The sequence below is a fragment of the Neodiprion virginianus genome, chromosome 4, assembly GCF_021901495.1.
Source record: "Neodiprion virginianus isolate iyNeoVirg1 chromosome 4, iyNeoVirg1.1, whole genome shotgun sequence".
NCBI lineage: Eukaryota > Metazoa > Arthropoda > Insecta > Hymenoptera > Diprionidae > Neodiprion > Neodiprion virginianus.
In genome coordinates, this window is record NC_060880.1 from 8,806,637 (window position 1) to 8,834,566 (window position 27,930).

At 36.6% G+C, this 27,930-nt stretch overlaps 1 protein-coding gene across 9 annotated transcripts in view; it reads right to left on the reverse strand.

Annotated features, from left to right (window-relative positions):
• The window catches only part of LOC124303184 (PH and SEC7 domain-containing protein), a 76,131-nt gene that overhangs the window by 31,428 nt on the left and 16,773 nt on the right, over window positions 1–27,930 (reverse strand). For 2 of the 9 annotated variants that reach the window (XM_046760088.1, XM_046760087.1), the window contains exons 1-3: window positions 15,617–16,051; window positions 8,622–8,688; window positions 1,337–1,390 (exon numbers count right to left, since the gene is read on the reverse strand). In XM_046760088.1, coding sequence (XP_046616044.1) covers window positions 1,337–1,390; window positions 8,622–8,688; window positions 15,617–15,880 — 385 coding nt within the window. In that variant the 5' untranslated portion in view covers window positions 15,881–16,051. Of the gene's footprint in view, window positions 1–1,336; window positions 1,391–8,621; window positions 8,689–14,401; window positions 14,423–14,532; window positions 14,756–15,616; window positions 16,052–16,078; window positions 16,203–27,930 lie in introns of those variants that run through there. The other 7 variants (XM_046760090.1, XM_046760089.1, XM_046760091.1 and 4 more) reach the window with 6 other exon arrangements.

Here is a 27,930-nt window from a genome sequence, read left to right on the forward strand (position 1 = left end):
ATAGCGACCTCGATTATCGACGAGTGAACAAGTTCGTTAGTATATTTGGTTTTCATTTCATAAGGCACTGCATCAGCAATTGAACAACTTATTGAAAATTATCATCGGATAAAGGCACCTGGTAAATAGCACGTGATTAACGGGATGCAATAGCGTAAAACAAACGGCGTTCTTACCGATCGGACAACAAAATGACAAATTCACTCTGTCATTCCACAACGGAGCCACAGAATGTATTTTCGCCCAGGCATTTGACGTATAATGCATATAATAGTATCGTCGTAGACGGAGAAACGGGTTGAAATAGGAAAAATGTCCGTTTTCGCCATAGTAGGCATAAAGTACGCTCGAATATGCACCATAAAGTTCACTTTACGCTCTAGGCGTAAGATTAAAAGTCGCTAAAATGCGTTATTGAACGTGAAACGAATGATTCAAACAAATATTTTCACGTAATATAACACAATATTATGACTACAATAGAAACTAATTAGTAAAATGCGTGATTTAACATGAAACAAATGATTCAAATAAATGATTTCAAATTCAAATGAATACAACGCTATCCTGATGCGCATCGCACGATAAAATGACCGCTAGTGTGTCTTCATAGTTCGCGTCATAGTTATTTTCGCGATTTATAATGGTCATTATGGAAGTTCAAAGTGTAAATAGTGATGACTATATCCCTAGGAAATGACTCGCGGCTGCCAATAAAAATATGAATTATATCCAATAAAATTTAATTGCGTTAAACAATATACATATTTTTATTTGGCTTTGTTTTTCTTTTTCTTATTAATTTTGTTTTCAATTTTTCACAGAGTATTTTTTCTAGATCGGCGGGGGGGCACCCGTGCCACCCAGAGCGAGATGACTGTATCTACACATACCCATCGTTGTGACGGGTGAATTCGTCATTTCGTTGTCCGGTCGGTAAAAACGCCGTTTCATTTTACTTATAGCATCCCGTTAAAACAAACGATGATATACCGTGTGACCATGAGGAAAGAGCGCACCTTATGCGCATGCGTCAAGTCGTTCGAATTTTATTGGCTAACAGTTACCGCCTGATTGAGCAGCCGAAGCAATACCAATCGCAACTGTCAGAAAATGGTCAGAGCTCACAGGTAGCGGGGGGGGGGGGGGCTAGGGACATTTTCTGACAGTTGCGATTGGTATTTCGTCGGCTGCTCAATCGGGCGGTAACTGTCAGCGAATAAAATTCGAACGACTTGACGCACGCGCATAAGGTGTGCACTTTCCTCATGGACACACGATATATATTAAGATTAATAGCTAAAACTCGAGTAAAGCAGGTATTAGTACAACTTACCTCTTCGTAGTTTTAGGGTGACTGGATCTGACGAGAGCCGGAGACATTTTAGTACTGAAACAGATATAGAATAGTTTGCGCGGGAATAAGCAGTGTCTACAACGAGGAAAAGGAGGAGGAATCGGTCTATACATATAGTTAGACAACATTCGAGCGTTGGGCCGTATGCATCGTTGGATCGGATTGGATCAGATCGGATTTCAGCGGATCGTGTTGCAAACGTGCGCACTGTCATGATACTCCATGTTCATACATGTGTACCTATGCAGTACGTATATGGATATGTATACTCTATATGGAAAGTAAGTTCTCAAGAAAAAGTACAGTATGCGAGGCCATGGCCGATCATTTGTTATACACACGTACACATGTTGGCTTTCTACTCCAGTCACGCCAAAGACCCAAATAGATGGCGCTGGCAGTCGTACGTGTACACTTGGGGACAATGAATCTAAGACGGCTAATTTTTTATACTAGACAGTTATGTTGGCAACACAGAGAAACCTGCAGCGCCATAGTCGGCCGAGTGCGAAACAAACTCAATCTCAATAAACATAACATATCGAATCTAAGCTCAGAATACGTGTCAATCCAACAAGTCATCATCTTCGCGGTATTCTAAGGTTAGATTCGACGGTCATGGGTTATGTTATGTTTATTAAGATTGAGTTAGTTTCGCGCTCGGCCAACTGGGGCGCTGCAGGTTTCTCTGTGTTGCCAACATAACTGTCGAGTGTAAAATATTGGCCGTCTCAGATTCATTGTCCCCAAGTGTACAGTAATGTTCATGGAGTAGAAGACAAATTTCTCCTATATTTGGATATCAGAAAGTGGTTCCATTTTTCGGAAAAAAGATTGCGCTGTTAACTGTGTGGAAACTCTATTTTCCGGCTACCGGCAACATTTGAATCGATTTAATTTGCAATACAGAAGGCCATAAAACTTACGGAAAAACGTAGTATAGAACGCAATTGGTGTATAGTACGCAACTATATTACGTATAATCTTATAATTTAACAAATGTATCGACTTCTCTATCACCCATTTTTCGGTGATTGTATAAAAAAGTTTCTTACTACGAGATATACAACTTTATGTATGAATATCGTAAAATTTATCATAATTTGTGTAGCATGCAACTGGTGTCAACGTAAGTTAGAAGCTAGCTGTAATGTGAATTTACTTTTTTTGGTGATGCACTGTGGGCCGTGGCTCAGAAGAATCAATAAAAATAAATTTGCGTTGATCAGACAAATTAGTTTAATTTACTATCGATAAATAAAATCATATTGAAGTTAGTAGAGTTACCATATCGATTTATACTGAGGAAAAACCGTTACTTCGCGATTTTGGAATTGGCTGAAATTTATTAAATCGTAATAAAACAAAACACACTCATATTCCGAAATCTCAGTTCTTTAAACTGAAGAAAATAGTGACTTTTTCCCCAATGTTTCGTTACGATAACGTTACTAACTTCGACCTCGTTAAATCAAAATATACATGTTATATAAAATATACTTGTGAAAAAAGTATACGTTATTCAACTATGCAATATGCTTTACTTTACTTTTTGTACTAGGTAAGTCTAGACTGCTTTCGTAGCAGTTTAGCTGTTTCTTTCTTTTTGTTGTGAATAGCATTAAAATAGCATCGGGTAATTACGTACGTTTTACCCATTGTTTATTTCATTAACGAAAAGTTTCATTCGTTAACACTTCATATGACATGATCCAACTACGATGCAACCCTTAGTGTCATTTAGTGCGGTTATGTTGCATCGAGATAGGTACACTATGCGCAAGTGTAATGACTATAGTCAATTGGAAGTGAGCGGTTCCGTACTATTAACAGCGCCACCTATACTCTGGTCCCGTTTTTATTCCTACAGTTTAGATTCCTTCTACTCCATGGTAATGTATGTATGTACATTGATGCCTTCTTCTTCCGGCTACTTCGGTTTCAATCTGAAACGAAACGCGTATTCGATTCTTTACTAATTGTGTGACAATGACTCCCAATCTCTCACGTGGGCTGCATCGCCAGTCATTGTCACATAATTCGTATAGAATCGAACTCGCATTTTGTGCATAAAACAAGATAGCCGGAAGAGGAAGGCATTAATGAACATTACTGTACGTACACTAATTGCATGCTTACCAAAAGCGCGTCTGTAATTTGTCTATTTTAGTTAGTCGCACCGGCTGGCGTACCGGTCGTGGAGGTTCTTTGGCAGTTTGAAATTTTCAATATCATACTGAAAATATTAGGCGGAAGTGGAGATATATTCAAGTGAGTATCAAACCCGATGATTTCAGATGCGAATGTATTTTCGATATGACGTCACTTTTTGTGTCGTACGACGCGACCGAACCGAAGTGCATAAAAACTGATTTTACGTCAGCTAGCCTATGCGTTCCGGGTATCGGTTAATGAATTCGAATGTTGAAAGTCGAGACTGTACAATGGAGATAGTCTGACTGGAGTGAAAAGTGCGGTACTGCAATGCAGGTGGCTGTACACTGCATCGAATGTTTGCTTTGGTTGGAGATTAAAGAGATTGCAAGTTACCAGTTATCAGGTTGTCAGGAAAAACAGGCAGAATTAGATTTCTGAATTGACGTCAGAGTTTTCAATGTAGCCATCTCTACGCACCGATCAAGATAACAATTAAATTGGCTGATAGACAATTTTGAAATACTACGAAACTGCGACAGACCTAGCCTTCTCGGGCACAAGTTTACGTACCTTCAACACTAACGCTGTTCACTTTAGAAATACTCTATCTCTGACTTTTTTTTAACGATTGTGTTACATATTTCTTGCGATATTCACATTTTTTTAAATATAAATGTACGCAACTTTTTTCACAAACATAGAATTATTGTTAAAACAGCACTACTGATCCTCCTTATGTTTTTCTCCCTTCGAAAATAATGACTTACATCTAAACATTTTCACCGCCTGGTCTGATAATGATTGATTTGCTAGCAAGGTTTTATTTGGGATTACTGAATTTGCGAAAAAGAAGTTTTTTTTACCTAATGGAAATTCAGTTGGGATCCAGAAATTTTTACGTATCGTCGGTTTGATCGATTAAATTCATTCAAATTATCGTCAGAACTCTTACTATTCGTTTTCGTCATAAGCAATTCACGTCGATATATTGTTAAATATTTCGGCAACATAACGTAAGACAATTTTTTATCTTATACGAAACTTTAGATTTCGTAAAAAATTAGCAATACTGGCATAGATCTACAGAAGTATTCCAGTAGTATGCAAGAATAATAAAGTATCATTTTTGAAAGTTGAGCTACCGCGCAAACTTGGCATTCCATTTCCTGTGAGTGAACTGTTTTCGAAAAAGATGAGGAACTTTAAAGCTCTTTAAAAGAATTCGTAAAGGCGAAAATTTTTTTTTCCCAATAATCAGGTGCCGGTTCACAGAGGTCGGGGCAGTTGACTGAGGGACGGGGCAGAGAGCTTCCGTACCGACATTTGTTACCCTTATCAACCCGATAATTATTATACTGCTATAAGCGAATTGGCAAATAAAGGGCATTGTTATTACCTTCCCAGCGGTTTTGGTGCCCTTTCGGTTGCTTCAAAAAAAATACCCACAGCCTATCTTTAGGCATTTACTCTAGTCAACCTATTGAAAAGGGGATATGAATGCTCTATGTCGGCAGAAAATTCGCAGCAGAAAATAAGCGCCCGCTTCACACGCTCAGCGGTTCTCACTACGTCATAAACATATTCTGGTTCATACGATCGTTGAATAGTAGTCAAATGAGTTTTAGAGAGGTGAGCAAACGATGAAACTTTACATTTTTTATGTTATTGTTAAAATTGACATCATTCAGTTTAAAAAATACCGATCGGATTTTTTGGTTTTCAGCGGGATGATAGAAATTTTGGCTGGCGAAATGGTACCTGGTGAAAATATGGTATAAACCTCAAGTGGATCATTCGATTCATTGCAACAATACGAAAGATGATTTCACTTCATTTACGTTGTGGAATCATGAATCGGTACTTAGGTTTGATTTAAAAAAATCTTTCTTTTCGTTTGGCTTTGAGATTTATTTAATGTTAATGTAAGTACCTTGTCAACTGGGAATTATTTCCTTTAGAATGTGACAGAATACATATCTTGACAATAAAATATAACGTGATTTATAAAGACTATCTCTCTTGCTTTGTCATCGGTTAAAATTTCACAGCATAAAAGATTATTGGTACGTTCTAGAGTAAGTAATCTTGTACTATTACATGAATTTTTATTAGTACCAAGATTTCTGATCAGTATAATCACAGAATACACTCTTAATTGCAATTTGTATGGAAGAAAAATTTGGCTGATTCTAAGTGTTTTCAAATATTCTTGTAGAATAACATCATTTATATTTTCAACGTCCCGTGATTCCATACTGTTTGCATTCGTGTTAATTCATTCTGTTGCTCTATCAAATGATTCGGCAATTCTTTTATTAATTTCCCCTACACCAAAAATTCTTGTTGAATGTATTGAGAATATTGCTCATGTTTTATATCGCTGCTCTGTGATAAAATTTTTGTATGTTTTGTATATATTCTATAATACCTAAATCTATCGGCGGGTTTACAAAGTTCTGAAGTTTATAAACTGTCAGTGATATCATTTGAAATTATTTCTTCTAGCTAAGCGCGTATACTCTATGTCAACGGAGTTTTACGGAAATATTTTCACAATGAACAAAATTTTCATGGACGAATTCACCATTTCATTTTCAGTTCATGCCGGGACTTTAACAAGTAGTAATTGCCTAAAATTTGCACCTAACACAACTATTTCATCGCCAAAAATTTATAGTTGGTAAATTTAGACTTTTTAAAGTGTGATCCAAAATTTCTAGGACATATTTAGGCGATATTAGTGGATCGGTCTAATAAAAATCTGTTCTCACTCATTTTTTATACGTATTGATGAATCAATAATAGCCACAATACATAATTTTTTTACTATCATTTCAGTTTGAAATAACCATGATTTTGTTCTAAAACAATTCTCCGTACCTTACCAAGCCTTACCTTACAAGCTCTACCGAAATTGACCGTCAAAGACAAAATTTGGCCACATGAAAAAAAAACATAAACTGAAATACAATTGTAGCAACTCTTTAATTTTAAGATGCATTCACCAACCATGAAAGTATAGTCACTTTTTTTTGGCATAGAGCCAGATCTGCCTGCATTTCTTAAGCTTTAACAAACTTCGGGCGACCGAGTTTCATCTTCAAATAGAAACCGTAACGACAAACATATGGACATACACGAGAACGTGCGCGAATAAGGGACATTCATACATTCAGTAGAACAGTGGATGCTGGTTAAGCATGGTTTTTTCAAGTATTAGTAATTGCGGTAAAACTTTTGTCTGCCGACGAAATTAACAGCGGTGCACCATAGAACAAAGTCTGAACTCAGAACTCAAGATAAAGAAGGATGTTGTAGGAATAACAACTATTCGTAAAGAATTATTCCAAAAGCGTATCAGAAAGTCATCATCGATACAACACCATGACGATACCACACAACGCCAGTACCAAAGAAAAATCCGTCGAATCTGTGCCCTACGGTATTTAGGTAAATCAGTTTACAACAATCGATAGTCTTCGCGGCTTGCTGAAACAAAAAAACCTTTCAACAACGTATAAACTAATTGTAAGAGCGTTTAAGAGAGAATTCGTAGGTCATTACGAAGATGTTTATATCGCAGAAACGGGAGGAATACTTGATGTTCGAATCAAGAAACATGAGGGGAAAAAAAAAAAATAAAAAAAAACGTAAAGATCTGCGATTAATCCAGATGCAGATAATAGTGGAAAACAAAAGGGGTGTTTCACCGAAGCGATTGAGATGTCAATATCGTTCGAAATCATTTCGTAATATCCAAAATCGCTTGTAATCTCCGAAATCATACTGAAATCGGTAATATTGAAATAAAATTCTGAATTTGTAGTCATGGTGGTAATCATTGGTAATTACGAGAAATCATTTAGGATTACAGGAATCTCTTTGTAAACTTAGGAAATCATATGAGATCTTAGATATCATGAGAAATCACATAATCAAAGTGAAATTTCTTTGTCAAATAGTCTCTCGTAATCATTTTTTGAAATGTAAGTAACCACGAGATACGTAATCACGGTGTCAATTTTTGCTCCGGTGAAAAATCTCTTGGGAAGAGAGAGAACATGGAATGACATCAAAGTGTCGCTCAACGAAACAAACGCAGTCCTATAGGCAAGATCAAGGAAGCTGCTTGCATCGCAGTAACGACCAAAGCAGTTAGACAGCCATGCATAGAACCAAGAAACTGTGGCTTCTCTTAATCAGAGAAGTGCCGGAGTCGGTGAATACACTTAGTACCACAATAAATCAACAGCTGGCACTTCAAGTGGCTATTATAAATTCAAGTCAAGTTGCAGGAACAGCTCATTCAGCACCTATGTGAACCTGGCACCCGACTTTGGAAATATAATAATTTGAAAACTGATATCGATTGTACTTCGGTTGTACTGATTCGTACCACTTTTTTCGTTTGTACCTCGAATAGAAAAAAGATATGACATTTTCAAAAAATGATCCGCACCCCACTTTTCAAAATTTCGTTTTTTCCAACGGGGACCACTTCGGAATCGTTTGTACCTCGACTCAAAAAAGATAGAGCCGATTGAATTCGGTTGAATAGGTATCCGCAATAGGATTGTCAAAAAAAATTTAGTGAGTGGATGGTTTGAGAAACTGTACAATTGTCAATATCTCTCTAAATTTGTAAATCGAAGAACAGAAATTAATTTGTTTTACTATCGATTTACAGGACAATAAGAGAAAGTTTGATTTCCAATGATTCGGCTCTCTTTGGTTGATACAGTATAGCCTTGAGACACTTGAAGATTCTGTTATTGTGAACAAAAAACCATTTTTGTGAGTACAATCTATAATATGCCGTTGTGCCGAATTTATGCTTTTTCGTTCTTTTTTCATCGTTATTGTTATTGCAGTATGTTTTGCTGGCGTTATATTTTTGGAAAAGCAGGTTCAAACAGTTATTGCAATGAATCATCGTGCTCGTTGTATTATTACTTTTTGTGTGAATGTTACATTGCTATTGTCATCATAAAATGTTGGATTGCAAAAGTGGGAGAAAACCCTCTGCGTGCGACCAGCCTTTGCACATGCGATTTACTTAGAGTGAACATCAGATCTCTAAAATTAGCACTATTTTGGAGATGCATACCTTCTTTTGTACTTAATCTGTTTACGTCAACTTCATTCACCCTGAGAATAACATCACCAGCTTCAACCTGGAAAGTAAAAGAAAAACAATAGATAATTAACCATCTCAAAAATGAATATCATATCCCCTAATTCACCCACTATCCATGACATGTAGAAGCTTCAATTAATTTACCTCTGACAAATCGTTGTTACATTTGAATAAATTGGTTTCAAACAACAGTACTTAGTACGTAAGTAAAGTAAATTTTAATATTCTAGATGAATGTAATTGTGATAATATTGATCAAGAGACACAAACAAACATGACAAAACAAAAGTTTAAAAAGTGCAAATGAATTTAACAAGTTGAGGTTAATCAAAACTTCCCTGTGATTCAGAAGTAAATTTAAAATTGATGAATTCAACTGCAGACATAATGTTGAGTCAGGTTAAATAAATAAAATTATTCAATATTCGTCAGCAAAGAAATGTTGTTCCAGATTGAGATGAAGATAGCTCATTGCCAGTTCATTCACAGTTAAATTCCCTGCAAATTATTATTCAAAATACACAGTTAACAATTGTTTGCAGTATATTCGAAAAACTTATGTATACCGTTATCCTTAAATATAGAATATGATCATACGTATGCTTTTGTTTCGCTTGTAGTGTAATCAGATGTCAAAATTCGTCTATTCCCACACACAGCGAAAGCAGAATGTGTCGATAGAGCAGTCAAGTACGATTACCATTAAAATATGAATCGAATGTATGCTGGGTTAGAAGAATGGCACCAGATCACAGTAAAGAAGCAATTGACAACAGAAATAAAGAAAAAATAAACAACAGAAACAATTTTATGATAACAGTGACTCGCTTGAATATGAACAAAGCTCCTCATAAAACCAAACTTACACTTTTATAAATTTCGATACTGTTGTGAGACGTGTCATGTTTGAGAATGATGAATTGTGCAGTGGTTTCCGGTACAGGAATCTCGAACACATATTCTGCCTTGTGTTCAACACAGCATGATTACACGTACAGATAATTAATTAGTACTATTTCTGAATACCATCGTTACGCGTCGCTGCGGCGATGTCGAGATAATTAGTACACGAATGTAGCGGTAATCTATGCTGTACAATCTTCATCAGACTTGAAATCACTTTGTTTCTATTACCTCGACAAGTTGATTCCAAGATTGCAGCGAGACTTAAAAATACATCACGTGACTACTCGTGTCTTCCATTGATCGGGCACGGGAAGTGATTTCACATTCTAACCATGACATGGCAAGAATTAATTAACTGGATGAACAAGAAAGCTGAGCTTTTTTACAATAGGCACGATCGGACGATCGCGATGCTAGTCATCGATAGCTCAGTTTAGTTCACTGAATGTTCGAACAAGAGAGACTGGGGCAAACTGTGGTAGGTAAAAAATTTCTAAGTGATGAACTATACCAAGAAAGAAACAGCTGGTACACGTAGAAATAAGTTTTTAGATATAATCTTCTCATAGCCCCCTTGAAACCCAACAACTTTTGTAGGAAATGTTCCTCGGTGCGACGCATTATTCCCGAAATATTTGACCATTTTGATCCGTGTCATATGCAGGGTGCTTATGTTAACTGTGGACATACTTCTAGGGTGTGTGGAGTCGCTACCTAGGCAAGCATTTTGAGGTAAGACACTCATGGTCGGAAATTCCTCCGAACTGCTGTGGGAGGGCTTTGAAGAATTTGGTGCCGCGCGGTTGGCCTTAGTGTAAAGAATCAGATGTGATCACTTCCGACCCAACGTTTTATTCAGCCATAGACTACAGTACAAAGTTCTCGTGTAAAGTCAACAAAACGATAAGCTTTTTTAAAAATAATAAAAAAAATAACGAATCAATTTTTTGTAGTGGGAATATGTGAAATTTGTTATATTTCACAGGAATCCACTACACACTGTGCACGTGCGCACTTGGGATTTTCGTTTTCCATAACTTTTTGAAATTCTGTTTATAAGCACTTGAGCTTGTTTTGTAATTTTTTTCTTACCAAGTTTATTGTTTTGCTGACTTCACACAAGAATTTTGTACTGTTACCTACGGCTGAATAAAACATTGTGTCGAAAGTGGTCGCATTTGATTCATTACACTACGAACAAGCCCTCGACAGTCGTTAGAACGTGTTTCCGACCATGGGTGTCTTACCTCAAAATGCTTGCCTACATAGACCCATACTTACAGACATACATACATACATAATATATATGTATACATAGCGAATTTCATACGTTTTCGGCGAGCTTTGGACCGATATCACGTCCAATCTGGTTGTGACTCAAGTATATTTTACGACTACCCTTATTTTTGTTTTTTTCGACATCACTAACGGGTTCTAAGTTACAAGTCGTAAAACTTTGCAGTTTCCGACCACTTTTGAAAATCTGAAAACAATTACAGGAAATTCTACTAAAAAGACAGAAGAATTTTAAGACCCTACAAAAAGTAGTATCTTCATTATCTTGTAAGTTATGAATTATTGTTCCCGATATTTCGGAATGCTTTGGAAACGATAAAAAAATTATAAGATCTCTGCGCGCTCCTGAGGAACTTGGCGTTTCGCGCTTCACTTAGGGGGAAGTCCCGTAACGCCGGACGGCACCTAGTATCGGACACACGTCGTATATCCCAAAGTAAACAAAGTATCGATAGTTTTCTTGTGTGGTTCGAACCTGCACAACGGACAGTTGAACATTTGAGCTGGCATAAATTTACGTCACGTCGTGGTCACGCCTAAGTTTCGCGTTTGTTTATTTTAAACAACGCATGATTTTGTTCTTTTATTTTTGGTCTGGGATGTTCGCTGGTATGTATTCTTTCAGATAACGGTCAATAAAAGTTGATATATTTGCAACCAAGCACATATTTCATTATTTAGCTGTGCATTACGGGTCCCTAATATCGGACACCCGATTTGTCCGCCAGTACCGGACACCCAATTTTTTCTCTGAATTTGACTATTTATACAAAACTTGTTCTGACGTGTTTTAGTGTTGTTTTAGCATAGCTAACCAATCAAAAATACTCGAAAGAGGAAAATGGTCCGAAGGAAATATAAAGAAGGCAGTTCAAAGAGTCTTGAGTGGCAACGTGATAGGTAGAGAAGAACGATGAGGATTGGATTCAGTGCTGCAATTGCAAGGAATGGGCACATGAGATGTGCGGACATCCCTGAGCGCTCTGACAAATATATATGTGACCACTGCAAAATTCATTAAATTTTAAGACATTTTTTCCATCCGTACTATTAGTGTCCGGTACTAGGGGAGACTTCTCTGACACCCTAGTTTTTCTTATAAATATAAATAAAATTGTACATTATTCCTAGTTTAACGTTATATACTAATTGCAAAAGTTCCTATATCGTTGAACATACTCTAAAGATTATAACAAAAATAAAAATAATTATGTTTTCACTTAAATAACGATTTTATTAACGAATAACCTTAGGTGCCCGTCACTGGGGGACTTCCCCCTACGATTAATAAAGCTTCTAGGGTATGAGTCCCAATAAGTATCGTAGAATTGAACTCTACTCTAATGTCGAAGCTATATCGTCGATTTTAAAATTGATTCGGTCGTGGATTGTTATCGGTAAAGGAAGTATAAGGCATGTTTTTACTTGGATCGTTTAGGAAATTATTTTAAACCGAACTCATTCTTACCATTCTTGCCGAATTAAAAAAAAATCAAATCATCTGTTTTGAGAATTATACAGAAAAATAATAATTTGAGCCTCAGTTGCAATTGGTTATTTACTAAAAATATTGAATTTGATGAATAATCTCTGTATTTAAAAATTTTTTTCATTTGATGCTTCATCGAACAATAGCTACATGTGTACGAACTAAAATGCTGTTTGGTTTTCTTCTCAGACTACCAGAAGTGAAGAAATCCTGAATACCAGCGGTTGCGCTGGGTCACGAACGAGGCAATTTAGCAGGTGGATTTTCATAAGATTAATTAACACTTTTTTTTTTATTAACACCTAAAATGATAATGAAAATATGCTGAAAGTTTGGAAGCAATTGATTGGATAGTTTCATTTCTTTTTTATTACAAAAAAGGTCTCACTTTATCAGACAAAAATGGGACAACTCCCTAATTAACGTAATTTTAAATTTTAAGCATGCTCCATTTGAATATTTATAACAGACAGATCTAGCTTTACACATATTTTCATCCAAATTTTCAGACTGAATTTGCCACTTTCGTGATTTTGTGAGTTATACAATGTTTCATCAAACATATTTCAGTATTTTGAATGATACTTTTTATTGTTATATTTTGTTAAAAAATTAAAGGTTATAATGAAGGTACCAATAATCTCAGTATTCGATGTAGAACGGCTAAAAGAATAACAGGAGCGTAAAAATTTCATTGCATTACTCCGGACAAGGATCGATCTTCAACATTGAGTAATTACAAGCTAAAATAAAACTCATTTATGTAAAATATTTGAACAAAAACGTAAACAAAAAATTTAAGAATAAAAAGTATCGTTCAAAATGGTGATTTATTATTTTTCCAACTTCCAATTATCTTAATTTGCAAGTTTTTACTATTAACATGTTTAATGAGCCATTGTATAAAACATTCAAAGTACTATTTAAAGTTTTAAATGACAGAAAAGATTTAAGTAACGTTAAAAATTCGATAAAAATAGGAAGAATCGTTTTCACACAGTGAGACCAGGCTTCAAATTTGTGGTATGGACGGTAGTATTTTTGAGAATTGATTTTCAAAAAGTACATTCAAAAACACACAATTTCAAAAAAGAACTACTTTCAAATTGAGGGATTCTTCAAAACGTTATAAGCACGTTGCGTCCTCCAGTCCTCAGTTTCCTTTTTCACACTATTACAGCCACTTTAACTCTTGTTTGACGCACTTCTGTAGACTCACATACTTGACACACTGGAGTCCTTTTTACCCGAGCGACAAATATCGTTATGAAAAATAAACTGTTGAATATTTTAGCTTGAAAATTTCTTTGCACGTTCTTCAAAGATTACTTTTCGAAACTATATAGGTTATATAAAAAATATCAAAATGGGCGCGGTCCAAATGCGCGCGTCCGTATTATTCCGACACCTAATAAGAACATTCTACTACTACGCTTCGAATGACAAAAAAGCCATTTACGGACCTGGGTTGGCTGATTAACCAGTAAACAGCAATTAGTCTCATTTAAACCTCATCGAAGGGTATAAAAACATTAAACGCGTTTTTTTCGAAACTACGGTTTTAAATTAGCAGCCACAATATCGCGATAACCGATAAGCCAATTGAGTTCAAATTTGGCATGCACCTTCAGTAGATTATTTTTCAACCTTGGTAGCAAAATTCAGTTAAAATAAGTGTTTTTGTTTTCTATAACTCGTAGAATGGTCAGGAATGTAGGAAAATTTCATAATCCAAGTTTAGCAATCCGCCTTTTTGTGATTTGTTTTTGCTGAATCTGGTACCGACCATCACAACATTCGTACAGATTAAGAATATGTTTGATTTATTTTCAGATCCATATAACGTCCGCTACGCTGGCTGCCAATTGGAGGTGTTTTCCGTGCATCGTTATAAACAATCGTATTAAAGTACACGATAATGAAAACATTTTTTTTAATTTGTACATATTCTTGAAGGAACGATAAACATGTATACAAAATTTGAGAAAGAAAACTGGAACAGTTTATAATTTATTCTATCCTAAAAATCGCCTCCAAAATAGCGCTCTGATTACAATACCTCCATAAACTCTGCGTCCTCATCTTATCATCACTTCGTTGTTTCAGTTCTCATATCGGATCAGTAGATTGCTCCCTCTACTTCTAAACTGTAATTAGCAGTTTTTTATATCCTTTCTCCCATATACTCACTTCTATGCCATTTTTCATTCAGCCAACATCTAAATTCACCTCCTGTTCCGAAACCAAACTGAACTCTTCACTTTTCCCTTCCACGAACAACTTCTCCACAGCTTCTCATTGTACTCTCCATATTTTGTTTGACAATAAATCAATTTTTTAACCAATCTTTCAACTGTTTCAATGCAAGTTTCGTTCATTTCCCTTTCACAATCATCTACCCCATAACAAGCATGGGAAAAAACTATTAAGATTGTAAAAAGTTCATAATTCATGAACGGTTCGATGAAAAAATGTTTGAAAAAATCATGTAATGCGTTTTTACATAATGCAAAAAGATAACCAAGTTGCGGCCGAATCAAAAATGTCAAATTTCGCAGCAGGTTGGGTTGGCATGGGCTGCCCCAATAACATTTAAATTGAAAGCAAACGTTATGAACTAGATTCCATGAAAATTGGTGGGACATTTTGAACATTACAAATTTTTTGGTAGTTAGGACTACCACCATTTCGTAAACGGAAGTCGATGGGCATTAAAAAAATTTGTGTGGAATCTTTATCGAATAGTTGATTTTTTATTTGAATTCATTCGAAACGATTTGACCGTTTATTCGGGATTCAGGATATAAATAGCAGAGATTAGTAAAAGTTTCAGAAGTTTTGTCACACGTCTCTACCGAATACTTCGTGTATCACTAAAATTTCATCAGTTTCGGTCAAGCTATTCATCTGTAGTACAGAATAATAAAAATATATCTAAATCGATTAGGCCGTTTTCCCGAAATTCGGAAAATATTTTCTGCGTACACGCACATATTTGCAAATGTTAGCCAATGGTTGCGAGAGTGATGAAACGTATTTTGGAGTCCAAGAGAATCTTTACGAGGTGACATTCTTCGCGATGATAAATACAGCAAGTATTCCGTTTTATACGCGTGCTTAAAAAGGATCATATATCAGAATGAATTGCAGCGAATTTGGGATATTAGACAATAACAGTTATCCCGTCATCTGTTAGTAACTAACTGTATATACTATAATGCCTGTTTGTCCACAAAAACGTGAGGAATTCGAAAAATGTGAAAACTTTACGCACAATACTCGATGTGGAGTCAAGTCTGCGTCGGCACTTGCGGACAAGAACTGAATTACTCTTCAAGTCTTTGGTACTTAGATCGCAAGACCCGGGAGGAGGGACGTTGAGGTCACCTTGAGAATTGCGCGGGGTACCGGGAGGATTGCGTCCAAGAAGAATAACCCCGGGAATCCCGAAACGGCGTTCAGTCGGAGGAGTAGGAGGGGGAGTAGGAGAAGGTTGCGGTGCAACGCGGTCAGGGCGACGAGTGGGAAGAGTTTTCATGCACGCGGGTGCGTCTGCAACGTATGACGAAGAAATTCCTCACTCCCGAAGCGTCAAGACGCCAGATATTTTGGTTAAGGAGGACACCGCGACGCCATGCTATTCCAAGGCGGATAGGAGCGGAGAGGAAGAAGGACAGGTAAACAAGATACGCGACAGCTCGAGGAGAGCCGTGCGACTAACCGACTAGCTCGATACCTGGTTGTTCGCCGAGACTCCCGCCACTTTTCCTCCAGGCCGAGAGTCGCATCGCGCCGTTAGCACCGCGAGTTCGCGGACGTTACTGTGCATGGGAGTAGTAGGCAGAGGTATCAGTATCGATTCGCTTTCTCGCCGCGCGGGAGTCGCGAGACGCGAGTCCTTCTCCGCCCGCGGGACCGCGGCGCATCAACAAATCGTTATCATCCCAACCTGTATAACGCAGGACGACCGACCAAGTGGTACTGACCTACATCATACCCGCCTCCCGGCGACCGCCCCTGTAATCTTGTGTCATGTTACATCTTCAGGCAGGTCAAAGAATGCTCTGCCAACAATTTTTCCGATAAGACGCGAAATCTCGAAGACAATCAGGCGGTATGAACTCGCGGAATCAAAAAGGAGAGTGGTCAGAGAACAGAAAGGTTACAATATCAAATTCTCAGCGGTACCAACATTTAAACCTTTCACTCACAGTAGGATGCTCAACGTACCAACTCGAAAATTTCCATATCTTAGCCTTATCACAGTTTATTTACACCTTCAATTGATCTTTGTTACTTCGTATAACCCCCAAAAACCCTCGAGTAACAAGTTTTGGTAAGAATCATCGAATTTTGATAGTTTGTTCGATTATAAATTCGTCATATTGGATCCGCCATTTTGAATTTTGAAATTGTCAAATTCTGACTTACTTCAGATTCCTGATCAGCGACTTCAAAAATCATGGAGTAAAAAAATTCAGGCCAACATATTGAGTTGAAAAGTATGTGACTGAAAGGGTTAATTCGGGGACTATGGAGATTTGAAATTTTACAAGAATCAGTTTTCATTTTTTTTATACATTGCAGTAGGGTTATCCTTGGAGAACATTTTGCCGTTCAGTTTCCGAAAAAAATCGCAAAATTACGGCCAGGAGAGCGAAAAGAGTAGAACTGTCAGCTCAGCAGCGTAAGTAGTTTTGCTACCGAAGCAGCCATCCGTTGAGTATTATATCAAATCTGGGATTTTGTTAGGCTCTTTCCTTTCTTTTGAGGACAAAAGAAAATACCCCAAACCATTTACACATTCAGGTCCAGTCTTGCACTCACGATTGTGGTGCTGTGTTAAGTATTGACTATGCGTTATACTTTCTTTGGTATTATTGAAAAATGTATCACCTAAGAAATATATACTTTTCGTCATAGTAGACGTAAAGTACGGGAGAACGTTCGTGTTTTATGGGTGTAAAGTTGAATTTTACGCCTAGTTAGAGTAGTATAGTCGTAACATGAACATTTTCCTTCACTTGACGACTACTAGGACGTGAAATATCCAACTCTTCACCCGCGAACATCAAGGTTTTTCCGTACATACGCCAACTATAAAGAAATAGTATATTCTGAACCGAGAACGAGAAGGCTTGCAAGCACGAGCTAATCGAGTGCGTGTTCCAAGCCGGAGACGAGTAAAAGAATACTTTTTGATTCGCTAGAATAATCTCATTGTCGTATATCCAAATAACTGATCAAACAAAGACCCGTTTTTGCTGGTAAAAAATATAACTTGTCTCCTAACCTTTAGAGGCCAAGGATTCGAGATTTTTGGTCTCCTCCAGAAAATGCATAAAAAATGCATCTAATATGTTAAAACTATCATGAGTAAAGCGTCGATCATGCGTCACCCCCGTATACGAGTGTTCCTGTCCTCTAAAGGTCAACTGACAATGAGCTAACCTACGTTAAGTTGGCACCACCACACCAAAAAATCAAAAATGATATTCTTGATCAAGTTTCAATTCGTCTGAATTACAGACGTAATGTAGTAACTCGATGCTTTAGACTCTGTGCATATAATAAATCTTCGATAGTTGAGACGGAGGAAAAAGGGTTTATCAAGCGACAAAAAATTTAACGGATATGGGTTCTACTGCCATTAAGTCGGCGTTAAGCGGTATTGGTGTGGCCGCGCGATGAGTTCAGAAGAAAGTACGCCTGTCTCATATTTTGCCCATGTCCGAAAAAGTCAGTGATATTTTACCTTCCCCCGATCAAATTATGACCCGTCTTCATGCCACTGGAACTCTGGCGGATATTGGTGGCTATAGCTAAGGCGGTTAATCGCGTCAATGTTAGTAAACATCAGTTGTAAAAGGATAAACGCCGTATCGCAACAATGGAGGCGATTGCACCAAGTAACGGATTATTACTGATTGATCAAAATAAAAATGTCGGCATCACCAGCATTATGAAGGGTTAGTAAACTTATACTTGAGTCGTTAACAACAGTATCGTCCGGAGAACACGAGCTCGTTTAGCAAGGAACGAATGATACTGGAGATGTTGAAGGTGTCATACTGATCGATTACCTGTCGGAATTCACCGAGGATTATTGGGGGTCGTTGTCACTGGTAGTTCTTAGTTAATTCATCAATGTTTCAAAATCGATTCGAATTCCACAATTCAAGACATTCAGAAGGTTAGAATTACGCTAAAAAAACCAGTGGTTATTACTGTATACACATATTCACCGATAATAGGAAAATTTAGCTACTTGATAACATCTCTAAGCACCCAACCATGTCTGGTGTAAAATGATCTTTTTTGTAGAGAGTACAGAAAAAGTCTCTCTAGTGCCTGTGAAGCGTAGAAAATAGTACATTACGTAAGAAGGGAATAAAGTCGACTTTTCTTCCTGTGTTACATATAAGACTTTATTTACGACTCAACTCTGGCCACAATATTTATTTAACTAATATAATTAACAAATAGTGTTAAAATAGCGTGCAAAAAAGTAACTATAAGTATAAATAAGATTATAGTCGATCTACGCATGCGAAGCCCGTATCCTTGTAAAAAGTACCACTTCTCATACGCTTTACAGGCACCGAAAGAGGGACTTTTAATGTATGTGTTACGAAAATTATTTTGTGCATCGATGATTCGGATGTAGACAGTGTGCTACCAATAAGAAAATCTTGAAATTGACAATCACGATCAGAGCCTTGCGAAATCTTATAAATGCCAGAGTATACGTATAAGCACGGAACGGTACAACATACTTTCCCGTTTGTATATGCTCTAAGTGAACAACATTTGATTAGGATTTGATGCTAGCGCTGAACTTTCCCCAAACACTTCAGCCTATACCTAGCACGATCTAGCACGAACGCATCGTCAACTACAGACCGGTAAGTAGTACTACAGAAAAAACAATACAACGAGATTTGTTTAATTTAGAAATAATCGACTTGATTTATATTGTGTAAACTGTAAAAATCAACTTTATAACCTCGAGAAAATAAAAAATACAGTAAAATTATTATACTGTTGGTTGTGTTTTATACGTAATATTACTTGCAATTTTTTTTTTTGCGAAATGGACTGAAAAGTTCATTGATAGAGATAAAAATCAGCTATTAGTGAGGGTGATTTCGATTTTTGGTACTCCCTAACGGTAAGAATCTGAATCTAATGGTATGGCAGGAACCCTTGTCGGTACGGGTAGTTTGAAGCCCATAAGTAACACCGACTGTAGGTGAAGTAGGAAGCGACGATACAACAGAGTTAACTTAGTGGATAAGATAGGGATTTCCAGACAGAACCCCATGTCCCTTCTGTATATCAACTGAAGCAATTTAGGTGGTTTTTAATTAAGGCACAGCGAAGATGTTGGGGCATGAATCGTCAGAAAATACTAGATGTATTGAGTGTGACCACCTACTGAACACTTTTCTGGAATCTCTCTTGGCGATGAATCATTGTAAATTGAATTTATAGTATCTTCGACGTCTTTATGAAATGGCGGTTCGTAATCAAGTAAAAGACAGCGCTAAATAGAAGAGAGAGAGATTTCATTTGGGACAACTGTAGAATATAGCCTTCATTAAGTTTATGAAACCTTATGGGTAAACAAAAATAGTAAAAAATTCAGTATGTAATAATTACTTATACACGCGTTTTCAGGAGAACGTAGCGTACAACATAGATTCTACGGTATATGGAGCAAATTATGTTTGGTTTTATAGCAATTTTTTCCCATTTGCATAGACATAGAAGGAGATCCGCCAAACTGGCAATGCAGATATAGGACGACAAAAAATACATATCAGATTTTTTCGCCGATTATATGCTAGCTGATTGCCAAAATAATAATTTTTTCACTCCAGCCATTTTCGGTAAATACGCGGCAGTTGCAGATATTGAGTTAACTTTGCCCCTTCGAAAAAGCAATAGAAACAGTTGAAAAACAATAGAAAAACGAAAATGGGGGATTTATACTGTAATTAGTAATTGCTGCCGATAGGAATTTGTCTCCCTTTTTCCGCAACACCCCTTTTCCACATATCCCTACCCTCCGTGTTAGAAATACTGCATATTCCTAATGTGACGAACCATCGACATTTTCTTAGCTCGAGGAATAATTCACCAATTAAACGCTGCTGGAAAAGTAGTCTTCGTCATCTAATCATTTCCAATTTGAATATTCCGTCCTTTACGCAGGAACACAATATCCACACAATGGTCGAGATTCGAATATTTTTTCACTCTAGGAATAACTTGCTAATTAATCGCTACCGAAAAAGATAACTCAATTGAAATAAAGGGAAACATTGAACTTATATTTTCCAATATGAACTCTTATTCAAAAACATTGCGAATTTACGAAATAATGATTCTCATTCACAGTATTTTGTTGTTTTTAACGACACCAAGTTTAACCTCGTACGAAAGACGCGTATGAGACGTTTAAACGCACATTTTTGGGGTGAAATTTACATGTATACTTCTAAATTTCAATATAAAGTTTTGAACATGTCGTCTTTGCCCCAGACCTATTTATCGTGTAAGGTCCGGATGGTGTTTATTTTGATTCCGGATGGTATTATTCTGATTAATGAAATTGCCCTTTGGAACACGAATTTGATTTTATTTTTCAGGTGACAAAACGTCTTCTTTCATTGGTACGAATATTCATCTAGATATTTTACAATGGTCTACGTGACCTATAATCCTGAAGAAAAAAATACCAGCGTATTTCTTGTTCAATTTCCAATAAAACCCGAAATTATCATCATAGAGAACTAATAGAGTCCAGGTTATTTTCTTTGTACAGTCTAACGCAACGTAACCTTTATAGAAGATTTGGAGTAAATAAAATCATTTTAAAGGGTTAATTCTGGTATTTTGTTGTCTGACCGTTGTGGTATTTCTTTTCAGTACCTATATAGAATTGGTTTCTCTAGCAGTGGACCTCTCATTTGTGTTATTACTATAGGTATCATTTTTTTCTGTAGGGTCAGTAGTATTGCGTGTACCAATAATTCCCATAAGTTAAGTAAAAAAATCATATTACAATATAACTATTCATATCTAAAATATTCTAATATCAATTCTATTATGCTAAACCTTGTTCCTAACATAATCAGTTGAAAGTTTCCATGTTACACAAAAAAATTGAATTTTTGTTGACCAGTGTTATCGGTGTACCGAAATCGAATTACAAGTATCTCAACTACTGCCACGTTAATTTTGCACCAGTTTTCAAATTCCCCAGCTGTTAAGTATACTTAACCTGAAAATATTTTTTTCTTATTTTTAGCTCAGCTGAAATTCCAGGGGAGGATCAGTTTTACATGAACGAGTCCTACAGGTAAAAAGTTCTACAAGTTCATTTCTCCAGATTCGTCCCTGAAGGTTCGTTCTTACAAATTCGTTTCTATATGCGGTGGTTGCACAGGAGTAGGTTAAATTCTTTGCTACTGATTTATTTCCAAATAACGAGGCTAGGAACGACCATACATATAAAAATTATATATAATATACGTGCCCTACACAGCGCACGATATGTCCGACAAATTTAAAAAATATTTTTACAATATTGAAACAATCGATATGCGTATTTTATAACAAAGTCATATCAATGTTTATAAAAAAAATTTCCAAGTATCAAAGTCGATATCACAAATATTCTATAAATATTGTGTGCTATGTGGGTCATGTAAATTATGTAAATTCTGTACATAAAATCGGTCCGAGACTCGTTCTGTGGAAATGAACCTAACCTACTTTTGTTACCGCCGCATGTAAAAACGAACTTTCAGAAATAAATCTGGAGAAACGAATTTTGAGAACCATCGCACGTACGAATGAATCTGGGGAAACAAACTTGTAGAACCTTTCTCTTGCAGGACTGATTCATGTAGAAACGACGCCCTCTCTTGGTGCGTATCTTCGGCTGCTTGATGTTTACACCGAGTATGGAGAAACTGATGCAAGTTTCCCTCATTATAGACATTGCGACGGAATGAAGTCGATTAAAAAGAAACGATAGCCAATTCCATCCTGCTAAATGCCCGATATAGAATAGTAGTGGTCTTTATCTATATGTGTACAGAAAAGTCAATGTCGTACGTGGATAAAAATAATGCTGGCAGCTTCGTCCGGCTTGCTCGAGCGCTGGGACTAAATCGAGATTACAGGGTCATGTAGTTCAATTTCGCTCAGCATTGAAATCGTTGCATTGCATCATGTACGTACGACCCAGAATTCTGGACGCTGGCATGCTGGACTCGGTTCACTTCAAAGTCACGTCAAGTCGATGAAGTCTCGGTTCTTAGATTATTGAATGTCTTCAAAATTACAAGGAAGATAGCCCAGGCCGATCTCTCCGATTTGATTTCTTTTGTAATACGGTATAGTAGATTGAAAACTAAGTGAGACGTATTTCTTTTATCTGCCATTAAACACTTTAAGGGGGTGAAAGCACCCTCCAAGTAAGATATGTCAAGGAGCGATTTGGTAGTTTCACCAACAACAACATAATAATTTCTAATTAATCCAACTGGTAAAGTTTTCTAACAACCTATCAATTCACCCCTTGACATACCTTACTTTGGAAGGTGGTTTCACCCACTCAAAGTATTTAATAGCAGGTAGAAAAAAAAAAAAAACGTGTCGCTTAGTTTTTAGTCTACTATAACATATTACAAAATAAATCAAATCAAAGAGATCGACCTGGGATACTTTCCTTGTCAGTTGAATCTCGAGAGGGCTGATTTACCTCGAGAGTGAAGTACAGTACAAATAGTTTGCTGCTGCCACAGCAATTTTTGTGCTCTTAAAATATCAAGTAGAGGAAAGTAACGCTGGACGGCACCTAGTACAGGACACATATACTGTATCCCAAAGTCAAAACAGTACCTACAGTTTTCTTGCATGATTCGAACATGCCCTGGTTAAAATTCCATCAGAAACCAATAGAATATGTAACTGAAATGTATAAGAACTTGACGGGATTCTGTCAGCTTTATCCGCACAAGTGATCCAACATTGAATTTCTGTCTGCATCTATCAGTTTCATGTACGCATGACTATGAATTTCAGACGGTATTTATTGGACTTCTAACTGCTTGACGGCGTCTATCCGCAATTTCATATACAAATTCTATCGGCCTCTATCCTCATTCGCTCTTTACAACAAGCCATCCGCTTCTGTTGGCAATTACAGACAGCCCGTCTGTCCGAATGTGTACGCAGCGCTGAGCAGCGTGCGAATTCATCTGGATCTATCCGCAATCGCGTATACAAATTCTATCGGCTTCTATCCGCATTCGCTACCGACAACGAATAACCCTCTTCTGTCCGCAATCGCGTATACAAATTCTATCGGCCTCTATCTGCATCCGATAGATAGCCTGTCTGTCCGGTTTTCATGTATTATCGACACGATGCGTTTTTAATTGCAGCATTTCAATTTCGTAATTTTCACTCTAAAATATAATACCGGTAAACGGGGAATTTGAGTCTGGGTTTTACATGTCGGATTTCGGTTTCTTTCACCCAACTATAGTCAAGGAAAAATAGTTTTGTTAGCCAAAGTTTTCTTCTGTAGAAACCAGAACGATATTTCAGAATTTAAGAAAAATTACTTTTCTTGATAACTTCAGTTTCGCATTCCGGTCACTTGTATAAAAAAATACTGACGGGATGAAAACTTTGATTTTCAACCAAAAAAGTAATTCAGGGTTGATTTGTCATTCCAAAGGTACTGCTATTTTCTCAATACGTACGTGATCATGGGCAACACCAGGGTAGATACATTGATAGAAATAGACGGAATGAAATAGTTCATCAGCAGCGCATAGATGCGGACAGAATGCATCTGTGGACCGTATTTAAACCAGTGCTGATAGAGGTACATTAGAAACCGATAGAATCCATCTGCGCGTTATTCCAGGTGGACAACGTCTGCGTATAGAAAACCGGTAGATGCGGATAAAAATTCTGTCCATTTAATAGCAAAATGCGTATAGAATCGGACACGAGTGGATAGGAATTCTGTCTGCTGTTGCACATAGATGCGTATAAGAACGGGCATATCCAACTGCTTCTGTCTGAAATTACCGTGACAAAAACACACTCGATTCAGACAGGATTCGTCTTCTGTCTGTTTCTGATGGAATTTTAACCAGGGTGTACAATGGATGTAGCGATAGGGGTATACAGCAAGGGGAGTCTGCATAAATTTGCGAAACACCTAATTTTCACATGCATATATTTTGAGAAATTAGTGGTTCTATTGTATTGTTTTTGATCTGGGATATTGTTGGTATCTATTACATTCTTTCAACCAATGCTCAATGACAGTCGCGTGCATTACGGATCCCTAATACCGGACACTTGATTTGTCCCTCAGTACCGGACACCCATTTCTTCTCATATTTTTGTTATATATATACAAAACTTGCTCCTCCTTATTTTAGTGATATTTTACCATAACCTACCAATCAAAAATACTCAAGAAAGGAAAATGGTCCCAATAAAATATAAAAAAGGCAGTTCAAAAGGTCTTGGGTGGAAATATGACGGGTAGAAAAGCTGCGCTGAAATATACAGTACCAAAAACTACCATCCAGTGCTGAAATTTCGAAGAACTAGTGGATGAAGTGTGCGCAGATATTCCTGAGTTCTCTGACCAATAAGGTTTATTAATCATTTCTTTCCATTCATACTTTCAGTGTCCGGTACTAATTGCAAGTGCCACTTCTCTGACTCACTATTTTTACTACTGAATATAATAATATTTTTTACTTAGTTTAAGGTTAAATAATAATTTACAAAGTTACTGTATCATTCAAAATACTCCAAAGATGAACATAAAAATAAAAACCATTATGTTTCCATGTAGGTTATGATTTTATTAACGAATAACCGTATGCGTCCGGCACTGGGGGACTTCCCCCTAATTTATTTCTATTTTCAACTCGGCCGAGCTGAAACTCGAGAGGTGGTTTGGCTTACGAGTAAAGTACTGGATTTCAAATGATCAAATCAAAATAATTTGTTGCTGCTTTGGCAATTTTGCGCTCTCAAAATATCGGGTCATTGATTGTCATTTTGAACTCGTTGAAGCTGAAACTAGAAACAAATTATTTTGTTACTACGTTTAGTGGGGAGTATAAATATTGTTCTCAAAAGTCGAATTGATTTTTCAGTCCATTTTAGTTTATAAAAAGAAAAATAATGAAATAACATCTAAAATCTCAATGTATTTTTCATCTAAATTTGTTGTTGATACGTATATTAACACGTTATATTAATCCATTTTAGTTTATAAAAAGAAAAATAATGAAGTAACATCTAAAATCTCAATGTGTTTTGCATTTAAAATTGTTGTTAACACGTGTTAATATTACCCAAAAATTTTATTACTTACAGGGGATGTTGTAATATCAACATATTTTTTGGAAAGGATACAAAAAAATTTTAAAATAAACAAAATAACGAGCACCCTAATGTGTACGGAGTAAACCCTACCGAACGATTGTTTCTTAACAGATCACTTGAAAGTGGAGAAACCTTGCCAACTAACGACCGCGGAATTTAACGTGGCATCAACTTCGTTAAGAATTAGATTAGGTTAGGTAAGGCATTATTTTTTATGATAACGATACATTTTTTTTGTTATAAGTACCTCCTTGCATAGTAAATAGACGTACAAAGTTTGAAAATAATTGATAACGTAGTTTCGTCAGCAAAAAAATTCCGCAAATATAGTAGATTTAGTGAAGAAAGACAATTGCCTTTTAACGTACCGAGATACAATCGGCATTTTACACTTTTTCATGTACCTGAAGTTTTGATCAGTCAAACTTGATCAAAAAGTCAAGTTTTCACTTCATGGTTCGATCGCAACACTATGATATAGGTAGGTACGAGAAAATATGTGTTAAGGTATTCGAGTAAAAGGAACACAATTTAAGGAACAGCAAAGTTGATCAGATTTGCTGAATTCGACGTGGCTTATATAAATAATGAAGAACCCCATATGTTTTAGTACCTCTAAAAAAAAAAAAAAAATAAAGAAATATGGGCCACAGGTTGATACGGTATTATTATTCGTTGGATCCAGTCAAGGAGGCCAATACATAAAATCTTCTCAACGCGAAGCTATTCGTAAACTGATGAACGTTTCGTCGTTAATAAAATATATTCGTCGAGGATATTTTTTTGTCCAGTCACTGCATCCCAGAAACGTTTTTTTTTTTAAATACGTGACACCTCTACGTTACAAAATCAGTGCCAATCGTGTCCGTCAGGCGCTTGGCGTTACCGCCAAACACCAGGAGCATGTGGGCAGAGGTCCGAATTCTTTTATAGATAGTTTTTTTCTGATTTTCTCAAAACGTTTATGTTTTTAAATTTTATTCTCACGTCCAGCGTACCGCTACACATTTTCTCCAGGTTTTCTCTATTTGCTAAGTCTCCCATATTACTTACAGTAATCTCATAGTCTCTTACCTGTCTTTCTGTACCCATTCGGCTTCGCACCACTCGCTATCACCTTATTCATTCAGCTAATTATGTTCTCCACTGTTCCGTATTCTCGAACCTTTTCTACTTTGTCACTTTTGTATCGAACGACATTTCTATTCTATCTTTCATCAAATGAACGTCTAATCCATCTCTCATCAAGTATACTTTTAATCCCTTTCCAACAAGTTAAGTTCCATCCCATCCTTCAAATAACAAACTATCAACCCAATCCCAACGTACAAAAAATCCACTTCGTTCAACTACACATTTAAATTCTTCACTATCCCAATGAAGCATTCATACGTTTAATTATATACCTTCCTTAGGTATATCAACTTTTACTCCGACGTCCATTCCCTGAATCGAGTGCAGCGACGAGATCGGACCGAACCAACATCTCGGGTGGATGTAGAGACGTATTGACAGCCGCTTGTCAATATCCTTCCTTCTATCCCGTAACATTATGAACTCTTTTTGAAATTTTTTTTTCTATACAGAATATTGACTTAAGATTTTTACGGTGTTTAGTGCAAAATGCACAATAAAATCACATGTGGTTTTATGGACCCGCAAGATCGAAGATATAGATTGCCTAAGTCTGCATTTTCACACTTTGCGCAAATCCAGAACGAAAATTGAATATGGATCGGTTGTCGTAGTTTTCAACTATTTTCTCCAGTCTTTTATTCACATTTCGACAAACACAATTTTGTTATGGTTCCTCGCCACCTACATGACTCAACTTGATCATTGCCAAGTTTGGTTAGCAATCAGATTTAATGCTATCAATAACTTTCCAGATTATGAGATGCTTGGTAAGAAACGCGGAAAATTCTGAATGCCAGCTTTATATTCAATTGTTCGTTTTATGCAAATTTTGAATAGTTGCAGTGTATTGATTCCATTCTTGTAACTGAAATTTTTGTGGTCTTCTTCCAACTACTACGGTTTGACCCCTTACGATCTATGTATCCTCGAAGTAGTCAATTTAAGGTTACAGAATGCCTCCGTTTGCGATAAGGAACGGGTAAGTCATTAGTCGATCTTATTGTCACA